This window comes from Artemia sp. Qi Xiang Cuo, chromosome 3, assembly GCF_049724085.1.
Source record: "Artemia sp. Qi Xiang Cuo chromosome 3, ASM4972408v1, whole genome shotgun sequence".
Lineage (NCBI taxonomy): Eukaryota > Metazoa > Arthropoda > Branchiopoda > Anostraca > Artemiidae > Artemia > Artemia sp. Qi Xiang Cuo.
The window spans coordinates 77,431,241-77,456,506 of record NC_142796.1 but is presented as its reverse complement, the minus strand read 5'-3'; the positions used below and the strand labels follow the sequence as shown (position 1 = coordinate 77,456,506).

The window sequence follows — 25,266 nt, the reverse complement described above, 5'->3', positions numbered from 1 at the left end:
GTGGCCTGGGGAGCCCTTTTGGGTGCCCGGGGTAGGGGGCCTTTGGGGGCCCCGGGGGCCCTTTGGGATCCCCGGGGGAGGGGCCCCTTTGGGGGTGAGGGGATCCCTTTGGGAGGCTCGGGGGGATGGGGCTCTTTTGGGGTTGGGGTAGGGGACCTCACAACACTGTTCAAATGGAACTTGTGTATTATAACGACCACAGAGTTTCACCCCAAATCATCTTGTAAATCATCTTTTAAAATCCTCGTCTAAAATGTCTCAAACTGTTTCGTCTAAATCATCTTCTAAAATGTCTCAAACTGTTTCGCCCAAATTTTCCCCTAAAATATCTCAAACGGTTTCGCCCAAATAATCTCCTAAAAGTAATTTCTGCGTGTTCCCTTGTTTCGACATCCCTGCGCTGTCACATTTGAAATTCCCAATAAACTATTTCCTGCGTTAAATATATTCAATCTGTCTTCATCTCGAAGGTGTACCTAGCTACACTGTTAAGTTTTCGATAGAATATTAATTTATCTGTGTGACCTAAAGATCAGAGAAGCCATATTTAAAAATGGAATGTCTATCTCTTTAGAGTCCCGCATAAATTCTAGAAATCGAGTGATGTCATTTCTAATTCCTGACACTAAAGGCCAAAGAAGCCATAATGGTTCTTAATTCCCCTTTCGTGGATCAATAATTCACGGTCAGATTATGTGATCAATTTCTTAGAAATCTTCCTCACCTGTAGTCCATCAATATATTGATCCTGTCAGTGTGTAGGTGCAAAAGTCACTCCAGAGTTATTTCACCTAGAAACAACAAATAAATTGACCTTGAAAAAGGGAGTTTTGACCCCATTAGACTCGATCAATAATCCTTGAATAAATTATGTAAGTCTCGGAACTCTTGATAGCTCCCTACTTGCCTTTCCATGACGATAAATAAAAGTTCAAATAGGGATAAAATCCTTTTAATAGACAGTGATTGTCACACAGTGATAAAATTTCACAAAAATATGCTAGGTATTTCGGTCACATATGTAGTGACCGTCATCAATAGTAAAACTTTATACAAAAAACACTAAAAAAACGCATGAAAAATTGTTTATGTCCATTTTTGTTGCGTTTTTACGAGTCAGACAAACACTTAGGGGGGGGGTTGAAGCCCCCCCCCTGGATACGGCCTTGGGTATATTTATCGTAGCACTCAATTTTCGCTGTGGAAATTTGTTCGGCACTTGTGCTGCATTTTAGAGTTACGATTGCCATCATAAAGGGTTTCAAGCGTTACTGGAGTTCGATATTTCTTTTTAAATAAGCCTTTGGTCAATTTTCTATGACCACCCATTAGGTACGTCTTTTCCCACGAAAAACAAAGAAAGACGAAAACAAACAATTATTCAGGTGTTGCTTGGGTAAAGTACAATTGTTGACAATTGTATCTTTCAGCTACGGAAACCCCTTAAAAGGATAATCGAATATGGGAATTTTAATGGCGTTTTTTTTTTATTGGAGTCTAACCCCTTTTTGGATATTGGATATATGCATTTCCCGGGGAGCTATAGAATTACATTATAGAAAATATACTAGCTATACAAAGCAAGGCAACCTGTTAGGATTTGAATTCCATAGCCTTCCATTTCTTATTAGAACTTAAAATAAATAATAATCAGAACAGCTTAGTTACAATAATTTTTAATTATTAATTTTAAATCAAGATAATACACATAATCAATCCCAGATGTGTACGACTTTGTAACTCCACCATCAGGACCGGGTGAAGGTCGATTGGAGTGATTGGGCCCAATCAGGCTGTGCATTTGAAAGGGCCCCGCGTTACCAACATAAAGAACTAAAAGAAAGATTTTGAAATTAAAAAAAAATTTACGATAAGGGATAAATTAGGAATTATTCAAATAATTAAAAGTATATTTATTTTAAGTTTGCATTCCTGGATGAGATTTAATAACGTGTTTATTATTACATAAAATATACTTTACAATATAGAAAATTGATCCCCATAAAAGTGTATTTAAAATTTATTGAATAAAAACTGGGACAGTCCTATATTAGAGAGATTTTACATTACGTATGTGAACTACTTTACATACATAAACTACTATGTAGGTATATTTTATTTAAATATTTAATACCTAGAGAGGGACCGCAAAACATCCAACTGGACCCCGCACCTATTCAATTGGACCTGTCCACCTTTACGCCCTGCTTCTGTGCCCTAAAACTTACTTCCACTCTTAGTTTCCAGAATCTTTCCTCAATACCTTCATAATCGTATCGTACAAGGAGCGGTCAAGGGTGTAAACTTTGTGGTGAAGCTTCTATATCGTGATCCTTTTTTTCTTCTCTAGTTTATTTAATTACCTTTTACGGTCCATTTTTTATGTTTCCCATTACTCATTTAAATGCAAGAGAGGAGATAACAAAAGTAAATGATCACCACCATCATGATAATCGTTAAAAAAACACCTCATCCTCGATGTATATAGTCATTTATACCTAATTGGAACAGAATACAAAATCCTAGAACATTAAAAACGTTTTTCTGGGATTTGAAAGTCCTACCGAAAGATGGAAGTGTTTTACCCATAGAAAAACAACAACTGTCATCAAGAAATGTTCCCTAAACCAAACAACATTCCTAAGAATCTTAGCAATACAAATTCCAAGATTGGTATTAAATATCGGAAGAGACAGTTTATGTTGCGACGAAAGAATCTTGCAAAAAAATTTCGGAAATTACAAAAAAATACTCCTTATACCTCCCATGTAGTAGGGATTTGAACTATGAACTGAATTTCCACCCCAACGTCACAAACAATGTCACACGAGTACGCCAGGGAATATGACAAATGTGACAGCTACGAGTTCAGGCGTTTAATTGACGGTTGAAGGTTGGAACTTATTTGTTACAGCTGACAGGAGGAATTGTTAAGATAAAAAGGATAGGATAACCTGGACATTAGTCATATTAAGTGTGGCATACGACAGCGTAATAAACATCTGTGATCGAGTGTCTTTCTGTAGTAAGGCCGTCGTAATACTTTCTATAGTAAGTCCGGCCTTACTTTCTATAGTAAGTAAGGCCGTCGTCTCATAAGAAGCTGTTCAGTTTAATTTTTGAAATGATTCGTAATTAAGTGTAGGTTACTTTAAATTAAACTAGGCTATTGGTTCAAAGGTTATTTATAATACAAACTGATCCAACAGTTCAACGGAGAAGCGAAAAGTGCCGGAAACCAGAGTTCATATGGCTCTGACTAATCAGTGGTCTAAGGTCTTTTATGAGAATATCATCAATGTTCAATGATAAAGGTCCTTTTAAATAAAAATTGTTGAATATAAGCACAATTGAATTAGATCAGCACTTTCATTAAGGAAAAAACGAAAGTCTAAGCAGAACTATGCAAGATCATATAAGTAAGATCTTAGCCGCAAGAAATGTCTTAAAGCTCCATTGACTTTTTGAGATAGATGTGCAAATGAACGTGTTAGAACTAAGAAGGGCCATCAAAAGTGAAATACAATTCTCGGCTGAAAACAAAAACTTTATTAGAAGATAGCATAAAAGGTTCTTCGCCCCATTGTACCAATACAAAGCAGCCATATGTCCCATATTTTATTTATGCTTGTTCCATGGATAATATATCCCTTTGTTATACATTTAACGGTTGCATCTTCGAACTATTAACACTAAAAACTTGTTTTTACAGCGAATGCATTAGGTTTGGACAGCCGAGAGGTAACGAAGGAGGGTAAAGTTTTTTACAGAAGGTGCGTAGCCAAAAATGATCTCTCGTATTGGGAAGCTCGATGTTCTAAATTTCTATTTTTATTTTTATTTTTTTTAATCTTTGGTCCTAAGTAGGACTTAGCCACTTAGTACGCGCACGTTTATCATGGTCACCCAAAAAAAGTTCTGAAAGAAGTGGGACACGCCCAAAAAAATTCCCAGCAAGGATTCGAAAAAGAGTTTGTTTATCAGAAATAACGTTGTGGTTTTCCAAACCTTATGACACTGTGACCTTTCTGTATCTTTTGGGTCTTTGTTCTTCATGTCAAATCGCAAATAGAACATGACCTCGATAATCGGCATTGGTTCGATCCGATTATGTCTAGTTGTAAAAATGAATAAAAGGATAAAATAGCGTTATGGATCCCGTTATAAAATAGCACTAATAAATCCCGTTAATAAGCGTTAATTAATAGCGCTAATAAATAAAGCAGCGTTTAATAAATCCCGCTACAGCATAATTCAACATGCGTTTTGAAGATACAACATTTTAATTGAGAAAAAGCTTATTCTAATAGAACAGAACCTTTAGAACAGAACAGAACAGAATTAAAAAAAGAACAGAACAGAACATAGAACAGAACAGAACAGAACAGAGGGAAAGCAACAAAGATTGAATTAAAAAAAGGTTTTTAGTATATAGAAAACTAAAATATAAGTTAAGCACATTTAAGCATATAAAGCATAAATAGCATATCCATAGTTGAACTTTAGTAAAGAGAAAAAAAATGAAGAGGAATCGGTCAATTATAACTATAAATTGGGCTATAAATTGGAGTAGTAAAATTATTGAGTTTCATTTCATTCTTGATTCAGTTGAATAATTTTAAAAAGTTTGTCAGAAATATTAAAGGATTCATGAAAAAAATATTCGCTATTTTTAGAAACTATTTGTGAGAAGAAAGGTAATAAATTTTCCATCGCCCATCTATGTTTGTTTCTTATAGACTAAAAAATATAAACACCACTGTTTATTTATAGTTGAAAAGTTTTAAGTATATATACAAGAAAATATTCCATGTCTGATAACAAAAAAAATCTCGAGTTGCTGAAATCTATCTAAAAGAGGAAAAATTGGTGGCCATAAATTTCCCTTTAGTCCAGACATCTTGTAAACACATCCTCAGACAAAAACGCCACTTGATTAGTTGTTAATTCTAAAACATTTTCCAGACTTTTTTACGGCCTTTATTTCCCAGGATTTTAAAACAACAGAACACTAAAATCTCACACGGGTGATGAGATGATTAATTTTACAGCGACAACAAATCTGGCTAATCTCTGCATCATTTGGCTATTTTAAAACAACTCTTTAGAATTAATTAAAAAACAGTTTTCTTATGAAAGTAATGAACGAAATTGAAACGAAAAAAAATATCGCTTGTCAGTCTTTGCAACATGTATGAATAAAACTAGTACCAAAAAGCAGGCGGATGATATTTCCCTACGTTTCCAGCATGATGCAGAACTAGTGCTTTACTGAAAACACTAAGCTCACGGATAAGAAACAAGATTGCCTTATTTTAAGCCGCAGTAGAGATATCTAGATATCTCTACTGTGGATATCTCTACCATTAAAACTATGTTAAAGTGCTTATGTTCAATTTTACCAAAAACCTTACACTGCTTTGTTTTTTTGGTACAGCGCTAGTATTACATAATCCTAAAATCATAGGGAAATATCACCAGTCAGTTTATTTGCACTGGTGGCGTCAATTCACGAAAACCTGGAGGGGAAAATCAATTTTTTCTAAATCTAGGCGGGGGTAAATTTTTAGCTTTTTTCAATTTTCTCAAAGAAAACACCAAAAAAGGAAGTATTTTTGAAGATCTAGGTGGAAGGGGCGAAATTCTAGGAAGAATATACCCTTTTCTCCCTCCCCCCCGCCTCCCCAATAAAAACAGCTGATATGCTTCTATGGACAAGATTAGTATTTTCAGCAACTTCTGACAAACTTGTTAGAAAGTTGATGGTTCTATTTTTATAACTGAAGTTTTTTTTGTTTTTTTTTTTACCAGCTAAGTCTAATTAACCTGAACTTCATTTGGGAATTCGTCCTAAAACTAGTTATTTTGAACAAACCTTACCTTTTTTGTGATTCTGTGTGGGATATGGCGAAGCCTTTGGTGTTGAAGCAACAGGTTTCTGTGTCGCTTTTAAACTTCCACTTCCAATCGACAGATTGTTGTTTCCAGACATGCTATTCATAACGTCTACAGAACTGAAAGAAAAATAGTGGGAAACCAAAGCACATGCATGAAAAACAATTTAAAACTTGAAAATGTTTTTTTTTTTAAAGGTATCATAAACGGTAATACTTTCTTGAATGCTTTCCTAAAGAATTTAAAGATTACGTGTTTACGAGTGTAGACCTTTTCTTTAAGACACACAAAAAAGAGTCTGGAGATGCCAGAAAAAAGAATATCCAAAAAAAGTTGCCGAAAAAATTTGCCGAAAAAAATTTGCCGAAAAAAGAATATCCAACATCTTCTGAATTCCAATAATAGCTTCATTATCAAGAATTCAATACTGAAAACAGCCGGCCTTTTTTGATTCTTTAAGCATTGGACTAAATAAATTTATACGAAATATACTATTTTTGTATAAATATAGTTTTTCAATGAAGTTGTAGTCAACGCAATAGTACTGACTTGGTAAAGAGCGATGTGTTTCCCTTATATTCTTTTTTTTTACTTTTTATTGATACTGTAAAGGTATAAGGGCTACTGATTAGAACTTTTTCTAGGTTTGGTGGCATTCGGGGAAAATTTGCCTCGACTCCCCCAAGCCCGGCACATTTTCAGTAAACTGGCATATGACTAACGTAAATACCTTTAAAAGAAACTTGACCGGGGCACCCTTCAGCCAGGTGATACCAGGGGCTTGTTGTAACCACCCTCTTTATGAACAGTCCTGCAGCAGAGGCTTGGTAGCCTGAAAAATCTGAAACCTAAAATCGTTCTTCAGAGGAAGGGACGAAGATTAGAATAAAAAAAATTAGAAGAGTAGTATATTTTTGCGAATATTATTTTTATTAGTTTTTTATAATGATCTTCTGCGGAAGATTACAATATATGATCTACCTTTTTCCCTTTTTTTGCAACTCAGGAACATGTGACTCCTTCCCCCCAATCCTTCCAACCAAGCAACCCTTCCAATCAAGACACAAAATTGCCTCATTCTAAAGAATGATCACTGACCCCTTACTTATTACGGATATTTTTGACCAATGGTAGATGCTTCGAAATATCGGTGTTAAGATTTTGGGAGAGTGCACATTCAAATGGCAATTCATAGTTCTAGTGTCCTTTTAAATAATTGAATAGAAAAAAAAACAAGTTTTTTCAAATAAAAGTAAGGAGCAACATTAAAGCTTAAAACGAACAGAAATTATTACGTATATGAATGGGGTTGCCTCCTCCTCAATATCACACTCTATACGCTGAAGTTTTTGGCACTTTTAACAAAGATTCTTATTGTTCTAATTTAAAAAAAAGTGTTTCCGGAGTCGTTCTTAAGGAATTGGGACAAAATCCAAACTTTGTCGTAAAGAGCGAGGGGTTGAGAAGGAGGCAGCCCCACTCATATAAATAATCATTTCTGTTCGTTTTTAGTTTTGATGTTGCTCCTTAATTTTAGTTGAAAAAACTTAATTTCAGTTGAAAAAACGAAAATATTCGTATAAACACTTTTTGGTATTATCTGTTTGTTTATAAAAATTCTACTTGCTGTCTGTTATTTTTCTTTTTTTTTTCAGAACAAGAATAAAAACAATTAGATAAAAAATTTTCTTACCACTCGTCAGTATCACAGTCACGAAATCCTTTTGCAAATGGGTTACTTGCAATCTTAAGCTGTGTTATCTAAAAAAGAAAAAGAATAAATCAAATACGTAACACAGTTAAAGTTTTACACGAGCCTGCCCGTTGTTCGTATGGAATAACATAAATGAAGTAATAAAAAACTTATTAGAATAGAACTTTTGTGGATGTTTGTATATTTGTATGGTCCGGGATTTTGCGCCAGAGTGTTAAATCTTGTATCATTTTGATTGTTCTTATAATAATTAAAAATTAGTATTACAGATGACTGACAAGTAATTTTTTTTGGCATGGAATTTAACCCAAAAGATAAGAAAAAGTAAATTGAAACCAAAACAGATCTTGAAAATGAGCACGTAGACCGGAAATTTACAGTCAAGAAGTCCCTAGAATAAAGCTAATTTTTAAATTTTTTTCTTATGAAAGAATTCAAAATAAATCTTTAAAATCCGCAGCGAAAGTTTGTATATCCTCTATTTTCTGTAGAATTTGAGTAACTATGTTTAAAAAACCTCGAGTTTAAAAATTAAGGGAAAAAAGCGTCTATAAATGGTTACTTAAAGAAGAGTTAAAATAACTTACAATCGACTTTTAGATCAAGAAAAAACCTTTTGTTGAGCTTGTTGAGGAAAGTTATCTGCAAGATTAGGCAACGGGTTTGCCCCCTCCCTTTTCAGGGAGACTTGTAAATAAATATTAAATTTGGAGGTATTTAAATAAATATGACAATATTCAGTTTGAATAATTTTTTCAAACTAAGCCCCTGGGAAAACTTGCATAAATTTTGAGCATCCTTCCTGAGAAAGTTTCTCGCAGCGCCCTTGCACCAATGCTTTTAGTGGTTTCTGGCTGATGCAAGGGTTCAATGGAAGTAAACTCAAAAAATATTTTTTTACGCAAACTGATCAGTCCTACTGTGTCTGGTGTCCATCATTGGGGTTTATCTTTTCATCCAAACCTGATGAACAATTAAACTGGCTTACAATCAAATATAAACACAGAACAGTTATAAAAATTAAAAAAGAAATAGCTTGCCCTATGATTCTGGTAGGCTGTGACAGCAGTAAACCTGGTTTCAGGAAAAATGAAGGTTCGAAAGTTTTCGGTTTTTGTCGCGTCTTCGTGTCTTGGATTCACATAAACCACATGAACTCTCGGCTGATATCGATGCATTGAATTCAAAATTATCTGAAAAGAAGAGCGTATCTAAGAAAGAAAAATAATATTGAAACCGTAAAGAAGATATTTACGTATTGTGTCTGAAAGCCAGTGAAGTCTTTCTTCACTAACTGTGGAACTGTGAGGACTTAGTATGGCGGCTATCTTCTTCAAGGTAGCCGCCGCGAGTTTTATTTCTATATTATTTAGAAAGAGCATACTTAAAAGGAACAAACACACCATGTACGAGTTAATAATACTTAAATCACTGACAAATCCAGGGAGGGGGCGAGTGATCCCGTATTTCCTTCCAAAGATTTATTCTGGCAACCACATTCCAAACTTGTGAATTTGGTCAATTATTGGCGCCCTTGTCACATTTACCCCCCCCTCCCAAGATTTTGCTCTAGATCCACCTTTGGTTTAAATCGTGCATACTTTGTTATTTTTTGTCGACATATTTAGACCTGAAAAAATTTTGTTAAATCTGCTTTTTATGGGTATTTGTTTTTTTACAGGTAATGAGTTTTCTTGTGTTATTTATGGTACTACCTTATCTCACTTTTAAGTTATCGTTTCTTTTCCTATAGAAAACATGAGGGCGTCGTTTTTTTGGGGGAGGGGGGCAGTTGTCCCCCCATAATAACAGTCCATGCCCCTTGACTATCCGGATATGAACCCCTCTTCCACTTGAAATTCTCTGTTGTATAAAGAGAAATTACGGGATTTCCAGAGTTCATACTATGGCTTATTTGATCTTCATTCTGAGTAATACTAAAGCGCATTTCTTACAATTTAAGATTGTTTATTACTCACTATTGGAATTACAGCTGGTCAGACCAAAATGTTACCTGATAAATCAATACAATATATCTGTATGCTGTTCAATGACTTAGCGGTTATTAAAAATGTATTTATTTTTATTCTTATGTTTTTAAGATAATTTTAATTGTATACTGAAAGTTACTGATATCACAGCTGGTGTAAGACTATGAAAAGCTTTATAGATTAGTTTCTTGTTGTCAGGCTACGTACTCATTTTAACTAATAAATCAACATTCTTGTTTTTGATAGTTGGTTTTTGTGTTTTCAGTAAAGCGCTAGTTTTCTATAATCCTAGAGACGTAGGAAATATAATAAGTTGGTTTATTTGTACTGGTTTTATTGATATATGTTAGATACACTGTGAAGCAATAATTTTTGTTTGTTTTAAGTTTCAATTTCGCACTTTACTTCCCTAGAAAAACTTTGTTTTTTTTTAAATTAATCTACAAAGGTACTAATATATTTCAGAGGCTTTATACAGTCTAAACTTAGTACAAAAATTTTAGAATTACAAAACCTAGCATCAATGTCAAATAGATAATGGAGTAGCAAAGACGAGTAGAAAATGGACATTGCGAATCCTATTGACGAAATGCTGTATCTCGATCTATTTCTCCGTTCCAAAAATTTAAAATCCACAACTATGCGATTTTCTCGAAAACGGAAGAAAAATGTAGATACCAAGCTCTGGCAGAAAACAGCAGTTTGCTGGTGGGGTATAATAGAATTGCAATCAATATCTTGCAGACACCATTCGAGGCACAAAATATCTCACGAAAATAGAACTTACACTTTCCATTACCATTGTAATAAGTCACCAGTTTGCATAGTTTCACCTTATTCACAGGAACATGGAGGTTAATGAGAATTGACATGTCTTAACCCTAGAAAGGTAAGCTTCCCAAAAAGTTACGTAGATGGTAAGCTTTCGTAAAAATTACTACTTGCAGAAACATTGACTTTTAAAACTCATCACTTAAGTATATTTTAAAAGTAAGTGGGAATTATCAAAAACAGATCTTCAGATAATGTTTCACACAGCACAAAAGGTTGCTTTCATTTCTTGGAGTCACATGGTATGCATGACTTCGCACGGTGTTCACCGCAGAACGGCTTTTGGGAGTGGTTGCAAAAACTGGTAGTCATTCGGCGAGTGCGCGCTGGGCAAAGGCTGCAGGTCGTTCTTCTCCCGTCCACAGACGTTCCCGAACGTATTTCACCTGTCACCTCCATTGTTTGACTGATATCGAGTCTTATCGAGCGCTGCAAAGTGGGGGTTTCTAAGCGAGTGGTCATATGCAGCTGGGTCAACTCTTTGAACAGAACATTCATAAAATCCTTTCATGAAAGTGGTCTTCCACCAGATTTGGAAATATTGAAGGAGTAGGTGACATAACTGTTGATACAAGCGATGTTGATCAGCCCATAAAACATGCACATGGACCACCTGTTGGTCTTCCGAGTGGTTGACATTGAATTACACATTTGGTCAAATGTGTCTACACCGCCTTTGGTGTTATTGTAGTACTCAATGATCTCAGGCTTCTTGCCTGGATGCGTGATACTGGTACTCTCATGGCAAGTTGACAGAAGCAGGACCATTTTTGATGGCTTAGGAAGATATGACACTAGAGTCAGCTCCCGATCGAAACAGAACATTGATGTTCCTGTAATTCTTCCTTTGCTCACAAGAAGCTCTTCCGGAATTTCCTCTTGTCTTTTCGCACAGCACCAACTGTCGTCAGTCGATACGGTTCTCTCAGTTGTTCTGCAGCAAATGGAATCGATGTAAACCTGTTGTCAGTCGTGACATTTCTATTTGTCAGCGTGAAAAATTTTTCCTGCTCATTTGTTAAATCAAAAATAGCCAAATTCAGCATTTTCATGTGCTATTTCCTCACGAAATTTGCTACGAAACTTGTCAACAACGTTAAAAAAATGATCTAACCTCATTGTCCGAAGAAGCTTACTAATTAACAAGTTTTGATCAAAAAATCCCTTTTCCTGAAATAGGTGAAAAAGTTACGTAGATGGTAAGCTTTCGTAAATTTTACTACGCACCCTTAATATCTCCCCAACCAGTTCAGATAATAAAACCTCGGTGACGGCACAAGAACTGGCTAGTCATAATATTAGCATATCGGGGAGGTCGGTTCGCGCAATGCATCCGTTTACATGGCAACCGCGAAAAAGTGTTTTTGCGTCGTAAAATTTACGAAAGCTTACCCTTCTAGGGTTAAAAAAACTATTTTACTTGTGATTTAGATAATGATATAATAAACGGACGTTCCATAAATTTAATTCAAAAAGGAACGGAACTATCATATTTAGAAAATGTTTTCATGTAATTTGGAAAGCGTGGGTACTTCCGTCGGGATTTGCCAACTAATACCAAAAATTGGGTAAATTTAAAAATTTTAACTATTTACCCTTTTACAGTGTATGCCTATCTAGCAGCATTTTATTTAAAAAAAAAAATCAGCTTCAATTGAAATAATTATCCTATTGAAATCGCTAAAATGGATTCTTTTTTGTGATTTCACATCAAACCGTTCAGACCAATGAACGGTAGGCGAAAGCAAAACTTCGTCCACTGAACCTGAAACTAAAAAAAAAAACGGGAGTTGGATATCTGCCAAAAAATTTTCTTTTGTCTTTTTATTTTGCTTTCAAATATAGAAACGAAGGGAATATGGGAGGGAATGAGATTTCACCCGGCCTCCTTTCTTTTGGAGGAACATATTTCAAAAAGCTGCACTATACGGACAAGGCCGTATCCAGGGTGAATTACAGAATTTGACCCCCCTCCAAAAAAATCTAAATGTCCGAGTCGTAAAAATGTACCAAAAATGTATATAAGGGAATTTTGTTGCGTTTTTAAAAGTTTTTTTTGTAATCCTCACCCGAACAAAATGCTCCTCCCCGAACAAAAATCCCGGATACACCCTTGTATATAGATAACTAAAAGGTAAAAGTTCCCACGTTTTACCACAAATATTTTGAGGGTGAAATATAACATTGGATTCTTAATGTTGCCGGCAGAGATGTAACAGGGGGGGGGGGGTCCTATCCAAGATTTGTCTGAAGGACCTTTTTTTAAGATCAACTAAAAAATCAGATCTGAAAAACCGTTTTTGGTGCTTCCGGTCACTCATTAAGAAATTGGTTTTAAAAAAGCTATTTTTTAGGGTAAGAGTTATTACCATCTTCGAATCATCGTTATGCAAAAGTTGAAGGTTAGCGTAAAGAGCGGGGGCTGCGAATAGCTGAAGATATTAATGATACTCTCAACAAATTAAAAGTTAAACTCTAGTGTAAAGAGTACGGGGTTACGGGAACAGGAGTGCCTCACATAAATAGGCTGATTGATGTTCAGTTTAGGTTTAAACCTCTTTACTTTTATTTAACATTTTTTTTTTCTATTAGACAGTGTTAAAACGCTGGTTTCTGAAGCAATTTTTTTATCGATATATTCTATTTTTATGCAAACGAAAGGTTTACCTCTGAAAACTGTATATGTTTAAAATAGCATAATTGATGACAACACATTGAGAAAGGAGACAATATCATTGACATGGGGCAGGCGGCTATGTATTTTAATGGCACATATGGCCATTCTTCAACCCCCACTTTAGTGGCATCTTGAAGACCGCAGACGATTAATCATAAGTGACGCGGGAAATTTGAATCTGAGCTTCAGGTTTCAAAATGATGCGAAAAAGTTCCATGTAGGCAAGACCCCTATGGGAGAAAAACACGGGAAAAGTAATTAAGTCTTGTGCTGGAAAATAATTGAGTTTTCCATGGAACTTTTTTGGCAGCGGAAGCGCTAAGGATGCTTATTCTATGAAAGTTTTTAAACATTGAGGGAAATGTCACTCACAAGTTCATAAAATTTAATATTATGACATTTCTCCGATAAAATATCCCATAAAGTACGAATGAAGCAGCCACCCATGCTCTGCTCTCAAGTCAGGGCCCAGTTCTGTATACAACAGAATATTTGATAAAGTAAATCACATTTTTTTTAAGTTTTTGAGATTTCGTTTTTTCTTAATTGAATAGCGCATGCTTGTTGATATTTGATAGAGGGAGTGCACTCAAGGTCTCACGGGCCAGAAGGCGTAAACGTGGAAATATTAATGGTAGGAGTGAGGATGATAATCAGAGAAAACAGGGTTAGGGGACAGAATGAACCAATAGCTTGAGGGCATGAAACCATACACGCATAGGAGAAAAATGACAAAAAAACACATGTTTCGCCTAATGCGGGGCTCCCACGGCGTCAATTAAGTTAATAAAGTTTGTCATGAAAGTATGAACAATAAAGTTTGTCCCCCTCACACAACGATTTCACCTTTTTGACTTAACAGCAGTTTTTCACAGAAAGTAACTGAAATATAAGACATGGAGCTGAGAAAACCATTTCTTTAAGTATTTTTTTGTTTCAATAGTAAATAAAAATATTTTTTTTTCTTTTACCAAGCTAAATATTTAAACAAGTATACACGATTATATTTGTAGAAACCAATTTGTATGTTGTTTATTTGAAATTTTCCACACGTCTTTTGTTATTGACTGGACTCTGCGGAATTTCTTGAAAAGGTTGAATAAAGTTTAACTTCTTTCCGACTGCAATAAAGTTAACAAAGTTATGCGAGGAAAACGGTTTATTAACTTTGTGGACAGCTTTATTAACTTTATTGACGCCATGGGAGCCCCGCTTAACAAATACGTTTCAATTAACAAATGTTCTTTTCGCCCGCATCGAAGACATGGGGGACTAGTAAGATTTGAAAATCAAGTGTGTCACCTAGAAAAATCAATGAGCACCAAAGCGTTTCCTGGTAAAATTCTAAAGCACTCTGTGCCTTTTTGCTGCTTGCACGCTGTATCTGGAATTTTTACTTCTTTTCGGCTTTTTCATTAAGCTGGGTAATACCATGCTGCCTCCGGGAATAATAGCTTTTAGGTTATATTAAATAAAAAAGAAAACAAGTTTTTTTAACTGAAAGTAAGGAAAGACGTTAAAACTTAAAACGAACATAAATTATTCCGTATATGAAAGGGGCTGTCCCCTCCTCAACACCTCGCTCTTTACGCTAAAGTTTGACTCTGTCTTACAACTTTATTTTTTAGAACAATAAAAAACTTTAGCGTAAAGAGCGAGGCGTTGAGGAGGATATATTTAATTTCTGATCGTTTTTTAGTTAATGCAGCTTTTATTTTGGCTCACCGTCATTGAATAAGTAAAACAAAATTTGCATATTAATTTTACTTTTCTTGTGCTAAATGGCTTTCCTATAAACCAAAACCAATACTATACAGAAATACCAATACAGAAATTATTCCGTATATGAAAGGGGCTGTCCCCTCCTCAACGCCTCGCTCTTTACGCTAAATTTTTTTATTGTTTAAAAAAAATTGAGTTGTGAGAAAGTCAAACTTTAACGTAAAGAGCGAGCCGTTGAGGAGGGGACAGCCCCTTTCAGATACGGAATAATTTATGTTCGTTTTAAGTTTTAACGTCGTTTCTTACTTTCAGTTAAAAAAAACTTGTTTTCTTTTATTTAACCTTTGAACGTTTTTGAATTAATACAGGTTTTGATTTTGGCTCACCGTACATGAATAATTACAACGAAATTTTTATATTAATTTTACTTTTATTTGGTTAAATGGCTTTCTCGAAACTTGTTTAATTTTATTTACGAACGTTTTTATTAGCAATAAATATACGTAACTTACGTATCGAACTTCTATATTCATATATTCTTAATACGTATATTAGGGAGTTCGCCCCCTATTCAATACTTTGCTCTTTAAGCTAGATTTCGAATTTTGTCCCTATTCTTTAAAAATGACCCTTAATCACAAAGGCCGTTAATTAAAATAAATAGCTCTTATGAAAGTACTAAAACATCTTTGGCTTGAAGAGCGAGGTATTGACTAGTGGGTGAACCCAATCATATACGTAATATTTTCTGTTCGTTTTAAGTTGTGATGTTGCTCCTTACTTTCAGTTGAAAACCTTTTTTTTTTTTATTTAATTTCTGGTCTTTTTTCTAAAGAATGCTGGGAAATCTGGGGCCCCCTTCCTAGCAATGCTCCTTCCCCCAGGAAACTTCCTTCATGGAAAGATCCTCCCACATAATGGAAAGATCCTCCCACAACGTGTGATTTTCATTAAGATTATATAACTTTTAGGGGGTCTTTCCCCCTTTTTTCGAAAATCTGCCGAATTTTCTCAGGTACGTAACTTTTGATGGGTAGGACTAAACTCGATGAAACTTATATATTTGAAATCAGCATTAAAATCTGATTCTTTTGATGTATCTGTTGGTATCAAAATCCCAGCCAAAATATATTCACTGCAAAAATACAGACATTGACCAATAGCGATTAAAAATTACGCATTTACGTAAAAAATGATAGCAACTATTGACCGAAAGTAAATAACTGCTTTCGAGAATCGAGAATGCCATTGTGCTGGTGAGGCAAAATCACAATAAATTCACACAAAATCACAAATAAATTCGGCAGCTTTGTGGCTATCAACAATTCTAATAGATAAACGAAGATTCGAATGTGGTATGTCTAACTAATTATTGATACAGGGATTGGTATTTTAATTTACACTGCGAACACGTAGGTTAAATAAAAAATATAACTCACGTGTCCATTATCATCCATTTGATTATTCGTTAGCTTCAGTTTGTCAAAAGATATTACTTGTTTCATCCACTGAGAGCCTTTTGCAGGAGATTCAGGGTGAACATGTATACGAGGCGGGGATACAGGATCTGCTCGTCCGGCAACAACCCAGCTAGAACTGTAGAAAAAATATAACATTAAATGCTTTTGTACATTTAAAATTGTTAAAGTGGTGCCTATAACCTAGTAAAGAACAAACATCGGCCAATAATTACCGAAAACAAAAAAAAAGCATCTTAAAAGAAACCGTTGAATATCGAAAATGTTCCAGTATTGACGTCTGTTTAAGAAAGGCCACTTTCGTCAAGATTCAGCTGAGTAGTACCATGAGATTCTGAGAACAAATTTTCAGGAATTTTAAATAAGAACCCAATATCCCTCAAATATGATGTAAAATGAAAACAAAAGGTACATGATTAAAGCCATCCTTGTTAAAACCTTGATAGCCATCAAAGAAGACTGCATCTTTGATTGGGTATTACTGTTTTTTCTCCATTTTTTCTTTTCATCCCCGGCTCTAGTAGGCTACTGGAAAGCCATGGAGACCACTATGGGCTCATGGAGCCAGCTAATATTAACGATTGCATATTTTGAATGCAGTGGTAATGTTACTTTTCAGAGCCGTTTTTCCCCAATTTCTGTCGAAAAACAACAGCTCTGGCTCAATAAGGGCCAAGATGTGTTTGATCTTGTATCAGGACTAGTAACAGGTTTTTTTTTACCTCACCTGGCATATGATATTCATATTTATCATGGAAATTTGCATAACTGAAAGCTGCCCAGACTCACAGCAGACTCACAGCAGGCAAAATTCTGTGATAACCAATCAATTCAAAATTGTTACGAAAGGACCCATTTTCTTGAGGTGGGAGGCTGAGACCTCAAACAGTTTTTTTTTGTGCACCAGGCTCATCTTGGCCAAAGGAATTAAGAATGTAAGTAAAACTGATCAGAGACAAAATTGTTTGGCTAATTTCTCAGCCCCTAGCATCCTTCCAACTCCCCCAATGAAATAGGCGAACCTTTTGGCCCTTGTGCGATGGAGGCATATCTATTAGAAATTTTGACTTTTTGCACAGAATGACGATCTAAAAATTCTGATCGTATTTTTTAGGGCGGTACTGGGCTGGGTATGGGGGATGGTTACCTTCCAATTCCTTTCGACCCTTAAACAAGGAACTGGAACTTCCACTTCGAATCGAATGAGCCCATTCTAAGTTATTCCAACCACCCCTTTCTCAAAAAAGTGGTTGGAGAAAAGAGAAAGAAATATTACATGGGAGGTACAAAGCTCTTTACTTAAAAAACGATAGTGCGTTGCCTTTTACATACCGATAATCAAACCGGAATTCTAATTTTTTCTTGATTTTGCTAGTTTTAATCTTCCTCTCCACTCTAGAACTGCTGAATCCACCACTGGGTTGCATCGAAAGACGTAGCATCTTAAAAACCCCGGCATTTCGTTTTATTAGTCTAGTTGATTACGATAAATTGAAGAGATTATTTCAAATTTATTCACTAGCTTATTGTTGTCCAGTTTAGTTTGCTCTTTTGCTTTGCTCTTTTCTTTGTTTTTTACTTCGCATCTTAAAGGTTGCTCTTATAATGTCTACATGACTAAGGAAACTAAATATTGACCAACAATTGTTGGTATAAAACAGATTGAAAAAGTTGGTATAAACTGTAAGTAAGGAGCAACCCGGCTCAATAGTAACCGAAACTCATAAAAATCACAATTTCGATACCAGTAGATACATCAAAAGAATCAGATTTGTATACTGATTCCAAATATATAAGTTTCATGAAATTTAGTCTAACCTATCATAAGTTAAGAGCCTGAAAAAAAATTGCCTTATTTTTGAAAAATGGGAAAACACCCCCTAAAAGTGATGGAATCTTAATGAAAATCAAACCATCAGATTCAGCGTAACAGAAAACCGCACTGTAGATGTTTCAAGCTTCTATATGCAAAAATGTGGAATTTTGTATTTTTTGCCTGACTGAAGATTACTGATGCGTGTTTATTTGTTTGTTTTTTTTCAGGGGTGATGATATCAATCTAGTAGTCCTAGAATACCGTGAGAGGGCTCATTCAAACGGAAATTAAAAGTTCTAGTGCTTTTTTCAAGTGACTAAAAAATTGGAGGGCAACTTGGCTCCCTTCCACATTCATTTTTTCCCCAAAGTCATCCAATAAAAATTTTGAGATAGCCATTTTGTTCAGCATAGTTAAAAATCTAATAAATATGCCTTTGAGGATGACTTAGTCTCCCACAGTTCCCGGGGGAAGGGCTGCAAGTTATGAACTTTGCCCCTTGTTTACATGTAGTATTGATTATTGGGAAGTATACAGACGTTTTAAGGAGGGATTTTTTCTGGTGGGGGGAGTGTCGGAGGAGGGGGCTATGTGGGAGGATCTTTTCATGGAGGACATTTCCTTGGGGGAAGGGACATTTCTATGAAGGGGGAGTCGGATTTCCCAGCATTATTTAAAAAACGATCAGAAATTAAATAAAAAGCAAAATTTTTCAACTGAAAGTAAGGAGCAACATTAAAAATTTAAACGAACAGAAATTATTACGTATATGAGGAGGTTTTCTCCATAGTCAGTACCTCGGTCTTTACGCTGAAGTTCTTTTTAGTACTTTCAAAAGAGCTATCTATTCTAATTAAACGGCTTTTGTGATTCAGGGATTTGTGATTCGAATAATATTAGCGTAAATGGCCAGGTATTAACTAGGGGACAAACCCCCTCATATACGTAATAATTTCTGTTCGTTTTAAGTCTTAATTTTGCTCCTTAATTTCAGTTGAAAAAACTTGTTTTATTTTTATTTAATCTGAAAAAAAGAAGAAGATTTTTGAGACTGTAAACAGGTTTCATTAAACCGTAAATAACAAATGAGTTTGGAAAGTTGGCCTTCGTAAACGACAATTGTTCATCAAAAACCATATTAAAACGGAAAAAAATATAATAGATATAAAAACAAATTCTCTTTTCAAATGCAATCAAAGAGCGGCCTTGAAGCTTTAAACGAGTAAAAGTAGTAATAAACAGGATGAACTGTTGCCCCTCTCGACTCCCCACTTGTAGCTACCATCTGACTCCTAGTTCTTTGCTGAAAGTTGCTACAATACAGCAGATACGAAAATGGTAACTACAAAGCCTTATTGATTTTTCAAAAATGTAAGTATTTTCATGTTCTCGACTAAAATATCGTAAAAGTGTTGCTTTCAGCAAAGCATCAGCAATTGCTTGAACGTTTTACGAGTGGAAATTTAAGGGGAAGAGCCCGTATCCTGTACAGAGTTACTTTACTCATTGGCTGTTCCAACACTGCTTTTTTAATTGAATTTAGAAAAGGCTTGTTTTTGTTTCTATTTTCGTGAAGAATTTATTCTACATTTTGTTCAGAATAAAAAAAGGAAATACAAGTAAGCCAATCAAAGTAAGCAAAATAGGAGTAAAGTAGTACAGTTTTATAATAACTGGGGTTTGATTAGTATCAAAAGTGTCCACACTTTGTAATTTGGATTTAGACATGGTAACATAATTTTCTATACATGAAAAAAAATGGATTACATATACATAACTAAATTAAACTAACATTCCTTTTTTTAGAACTACTTAAGGTTAGTTAGACCCAATGCTGGTCCAAACAAGGATTGTTCCTTCTAAAATTTGTTAGTGCAAAAATTGTCTGCTTGCCGTCAGAGATCTTTCGTTTGCTGTATCTGACCTCACGAGGTTGGTTCAGACACTTATGAGATGTTAAGTTTCCATCTTTGTTCCTCTCCTTCCCTCAAAAAATGAATTATGACGTTTACATTTTTCCCGTCTTTTCGGTTATCTACCCTTTATTTTTTCTGTTTAGAAAAATTTTGCCTCTTGTAAAAATAGCCTTATCATGTACTTTTATGTTGCCTTTCTCTGTTTGGGAAGAGCTATAACCATGTTTCAGAATTTACCATGCTGAATAGCATCACCAACTTATTGGTAAGGTCATACTCTTCAAAATTACTCGAAGTCCAGGCCAAGTACTAGATAAAAAGGATAAAGGATAAAGATCCTCCAGCACCACTTATGGCGCAAAGGGCGTTGAATAGACGTTGTAGTTGCTGGGTCTTTTTTAAAGGGACAAGTAACAAAATTGTCGCCCAGACTTGCTGCGTCGGGGATCGAATCCCGGGCTCAGTATTACCAAGCAGATCATCAATCCACTGTGCTACAACAAGATAGAAGCAGAACTTTTACAACTAGATAGACACTGAATTTTTGTTAATTTTCCTGCGCTCCCTAGCAGAAGAAGGAAACAAAGAGATAAGCTAAATTAAGTTTACATTTAGCTTATCATAATTTGAACTTGAGTTAAAGGTCTATACTTCTTTGGATCCAGCCTTAAAGTTTCAAAAAGTAAACAGATTATTTTGTTTTCAAAAATTTTCTCTGCGTCTAGTTTCCTTATCAGGGTATCCACAAAAGACCCCTAGGGATTTCGTGACGAACAGTGAGCTATGACGAAACTACGTGGACTATGGTCAAGAAATATTACTTAAATGTTTAATAAGCATTTTAAGTCTAATGTCAAAGTTGTAACTTAAGGGGGAGAGGAAATTGTACATTAATCCCAAGTAACGCATCTTAAATTGTGAAAACGTGCACATAACTATGTATTTATTGGCCATTTAATGGAGTTCAATAGCCATAATACTTTACGAATAAAAAGGCTCATTTTTGACCAGCTCTGTATAATTTAATAGGGTATTTTATAGGAGAACAAGAAAGTGTACCTGTGGAAAGCATATCTGTATCGCTTGTCGTCAACTGGAACGAAATCAACCACCAACATGTAGTCTGAATTTGGATCTAATCCGAAAAGTCTAGCTTGCATGGTTGGAAACATCCGCCTGATAAAAGAAGAAATATCTAAAGAGTTGATCAGATGGACAACCAGGGTCATACACAGGGAGGAAATACCTTTGGGTCTCAGCCCTCTCCCTCCAAATTTCGAAGTATTTAAAATGTTCGGCATATTATCTCCACTTCTTTTCCTTTAGTTCACTTGAAAAGTTTACGAAAACATACATTTTCTATTTTGAGCTAAAATCGCCTCCAAAAATCCAATTCCAGTGTACGTGCCTGCAGACGACTCTGTACTGCAAATCGATAACACTAAGAAATAAGATTAATGTAATTTTTTCCAATGACTGTCGCTGTGCTTGTTCATGAGCAAATGCTCGCGCTGAAATAATGCCGAAAATGTAAAAAGTTTGATACGGGGGGGGGGGGGATATGATTATATTAAAAACCGTAATATTACCAGTACTGCTGTGAATTCTTCTTATAAGCAAGGTAACAGGTGAACTTGAAAGGCAAAAATATTTTTGTAGCTTTTTTTGAAAGAGGACCAAGCACAGCCTAAGTTGGACCGGTAAAACTAAAGCCGGCTCTTCCGTGCCTGGGTTGGACCTCTTCGGATCTGAAGTCACAGTAGCAGCATGTTAATTTCAACACCCAAGAAATTTAAAGTTGTCTTAATGGCTGGGCACAGGTCGCTGATCTCGGGAACTGATTCTTAAATCAGCGCAAATTTTAAAAGAAATCGGCGTCGATTTGAGCTTGAAAATTTTTTTAGTTTTCGACGCCGATTTACAAAATCAGTGCCGATTTTCATCATGATCATCACCAAAAAAGTAAAGATACAAATAAGTAGTCAGCCAGAGATGTCTGTGGTGAAAGACCCTGCTACTGAGCTGAGAACTAAACTGAGAACTAAGCTGAGATCAATCATGCAACTATTCACAAACTCCAATTGACTATTTGTGTCCAAGATTTTTTGTTTTGAAAATCTCGCGCAATAAATTTTTCTTCCAACAAATTGTCTTACTGCTATCGTTTGTCCACTGATGCTGAAATTGGTTCCCGAAATCAGCTACGTGTGCCGAGCCCTTTAAAATGGAATTCGAATTGCTGATTTTGATGTTAAGAAAAGTCAATAAGGTAATCTAGCTGACCTGACAGTATATTCATATATGCAGGACACCAGTTGGATCACTTCTTGCTAAAGCTGGTATGCTAGGAAAATAAAAGTCAATAGTATATATTAAAGAAAATAAGAGACATGCCTCTGTTAACGTATTACCTGAATACCTCCACCCCCCACCAAAAACAACGAATAATGCAAAATTATAAGACATACACTTTTATTTTGCTTGAAATTATTGATGGCTGATGACCTTATATTATAACCTTATATACTATTATGACAAAAAATAGCAAGCTGCTATCCCGCATTTCGATCCAAAGTGGCACCGACCTGGGTACTGAAGGCCCGAATTCAATAAAAACCTGTTGGGTCTCGCTTATACGTCATGTGACAGCCTCCGACGGAAAAAAAATCTATATGATGAGATGTTTGCTATCTTGGTAAGCAGCTAAGTTTGGGAAGCAAAACCTTCAGGGATGGGTCCAGAGCTTTAATTATGCTCTGAGAAGTAGTTTTCAAGATCCCATCTCTACGACTTCTATAATTATAAAGCTTAGAAGAATGAGCAGAAAATATGTCTTCTACTTTGGTAAAAGAAAACACTTCTGTCCTTCATTTTGGTCTGAGTATACTTTTCTTTGATTCTACATTGTAAAAATATAATTGTTATGATTTGAGTAAGATTTTAAACCCAATCAGATTTGCTTTTTATGACCAATACTGATTCTTCCGAAATCTTTAGAACCTTGTAGAACAGGATTTGACAAGGTATAAGGTTCAAAATGCTTTCCCTAGGTTTATTTTGCTCGGTAGATTTTTTTACTTTTAAAGCACAATGTTTCTAAGCCCATCATAGATCAGGGCTCTTTGGAGGGGCCAGGGGAAGTGGTCGTTAATTAAATGAACTCTCTAGAGCCAAATTTTGGCTCTAGAGTTGTTCCTGAAAATTTCATTGATCTGAATCAACTATATTCCAAAATAATGGAAAGCCCATAAATTTTACCAGCACTGACAAATTGAAAACTGATCATTATAAATACAGTTGATTATATAGAGGGTGTCTATCGTGCACTGTGACAAATCAATATCTAAGAACCAAACATTGTGCCGTCCAATGTCCTTTTTAAACCTTTTATTATAAAAAAAAATAAAACTTGGACAGGTTATACTCCTCTATTCGGATGTATTTTTGACTAGCTGCAAAACCATAAATGGAAACTGGTCAACTAGGAACGACTAGGATAACACGATGTGTGTTATAACAGGTTGTTCTTCTCTGAGGACAGAGTATAATAAACCCGGATGAAAAAATCTCCTCTACTCGAAGGAAATCAAACCCCTTTAGGAAAATTATTTTGAAATTTGAAAATTTTGTGGACGATTCAAAGGTAAAGGCCACCTTATTGACTATTCAACTAGCAATATTTAGTAGGTTGAGTTATTTGACAAGATAGCAAAAAGTAAATGAATTAGCACGAAGTGCTGCTAAGAAAACACTATCTACCTACTTTAGGGTAACTTACCTTCCCGCTTTTGTAACAATCATTTCTGTGCCTAATTCGTTAAATTCATCCCATAGTTGTTTGAGTTCTAAGGAAGCAGTCACGCCGCATAATTTTGAATGTAGAGGTTTCTTCTCTCCTAGTTCATTATCTTCATTATCGGAATTACTTGACTGTGGAGACAAAGTTGAAGAAGGTGGTGTTAAGGGAGGAGGCTGGTTGCATTGCCCGTAAGATGAGTCTTGTAGGTCAACAGAGGTCAAATGCCGTGCTACAGATGTCTTCTCCAAAGAAGCTGGAAAAGAAGGAAATTCATCAATAAGAAGTTCATCAATAAACACTTGTGTGCGCATCTCAATGGGTTGTCATATATGCTGAAGATTTTCTAGTTGTTCAACAAGACATTTGGCTGTACTCAACGCGTGGTTGTCTTACTTGCCACTGATTTGGTAACACAACGGTGTGAATCCATGATATATATTATGTCATACCTATTTCTTTTTGTTCAGGATAACCATTTATTTGCTATTTAGTTGCAGCATAAAGTACGTATGCAAGCTGATGGCTTCAAGCCATACTCTTCAAATTTTGAGTCTAATCCCCGGTCCTACAATTTTCTTGTATTATTAATATAAGTCCTCTAATGTTACTTTTTGGCTTAAAGTGATCCCTTTCCCAAAACCAATAACCATTTACTTTGAAGTATGGTCCTGTTTACATGCATATCCAGGTGTAGTTTTTTCTCTTTTGTAACCACAGTTTATATAATTATCCAGTATGATTATTCCCTATCTCACCCATTATAAAAACCCGGACCGGGGTGCGAGTGCTCCGGAGAACGTTTTTGCAGATAGAAACATAAGCGGCATCAGATCTTTTCACGGGTAGACAAGTCAGACGCGAAACAATCGGAAACAAGTGGAAACCTGCTATTACGAATAATGCACTTTGTAACCATTTCTCATTGATTGACAAAAACCCACTAACCCGCTAATGCAGAAATAAGAGGGAGGAGCTTTTTGTTCGCACCGAGAATGAAGACCAGAAATGATCTGCGATAAACTTACTGGATAATTCTATAAACTGTGGTTGTAACCGAAAAATGTTGTTTCACAGACACTTTGGGACCAAAAATATTTGCAGGCAGCTTAGTGTTTTTGCAAAAGTTTAGATGGTTGCCGAAAACCAACTCTTTTATTAGATATATTTAGAAGAAGGTTTTTAAGCTACAACTATAAGTTTTTAGTAATCAATTCTTTAACTAAGCAATTTTTCGACTAAGATTTAGCCCCCTAGATTTTGCCTCTCCTTAGATTTCTAAAGACACCTTATATGGCATTTTCATTAAGAAAAAAACTGCTCCCCCTGATAAATATATTTTGTTCCCCCCTCCCCCACAATATTTGACAACATGACAGAGACGACAACAATTTAAGGGAATTTCATTTCTAATTATATCAATTCCTGAA

The 25,266-nt window shown here is 35.4% G+C and overlaps 1 protein-coding gene across 1 annotated transcript in view; it reads right to left on the bottom strand.

Annotated features, from left to right (window-relative positions):
- Positions 1-25,266, bottom strand: part of LOC148954559 (T-box transcription factor TBX20-like) — a 44,279-nt gene that overhangs the window by 8,689 nt on the left and 10,324 nt on the right. Inside the window, exons 2-7 of the mRNA XM_089087148.1 lie at positions 23,819-24,092; positions 21,100-21,216; positions 16,270-16,426; positions 8,650-8,802; positions 7,589-7,656; positions 5,881-6,014 (exon numbers count right to left, since the gene is read on the bottom strand). Coding sequence (XP_088943274.1) covers positions 5,881-6,014; positions 7,589-7,656; positions 8,650-8,802; positions 16,270-16,426; positions 21,100-21,216; positions 23,819-24,092 — 903 coding nt within the window. The remainder of the gene's footprint in view (positions 1-5,880; positions 6,015-7,588; positions 7,657-8,649; positions 8,803-16,269; positions 16,427-21,099; positions 21,217-23,818; positions 24,093-25,266) is intronic.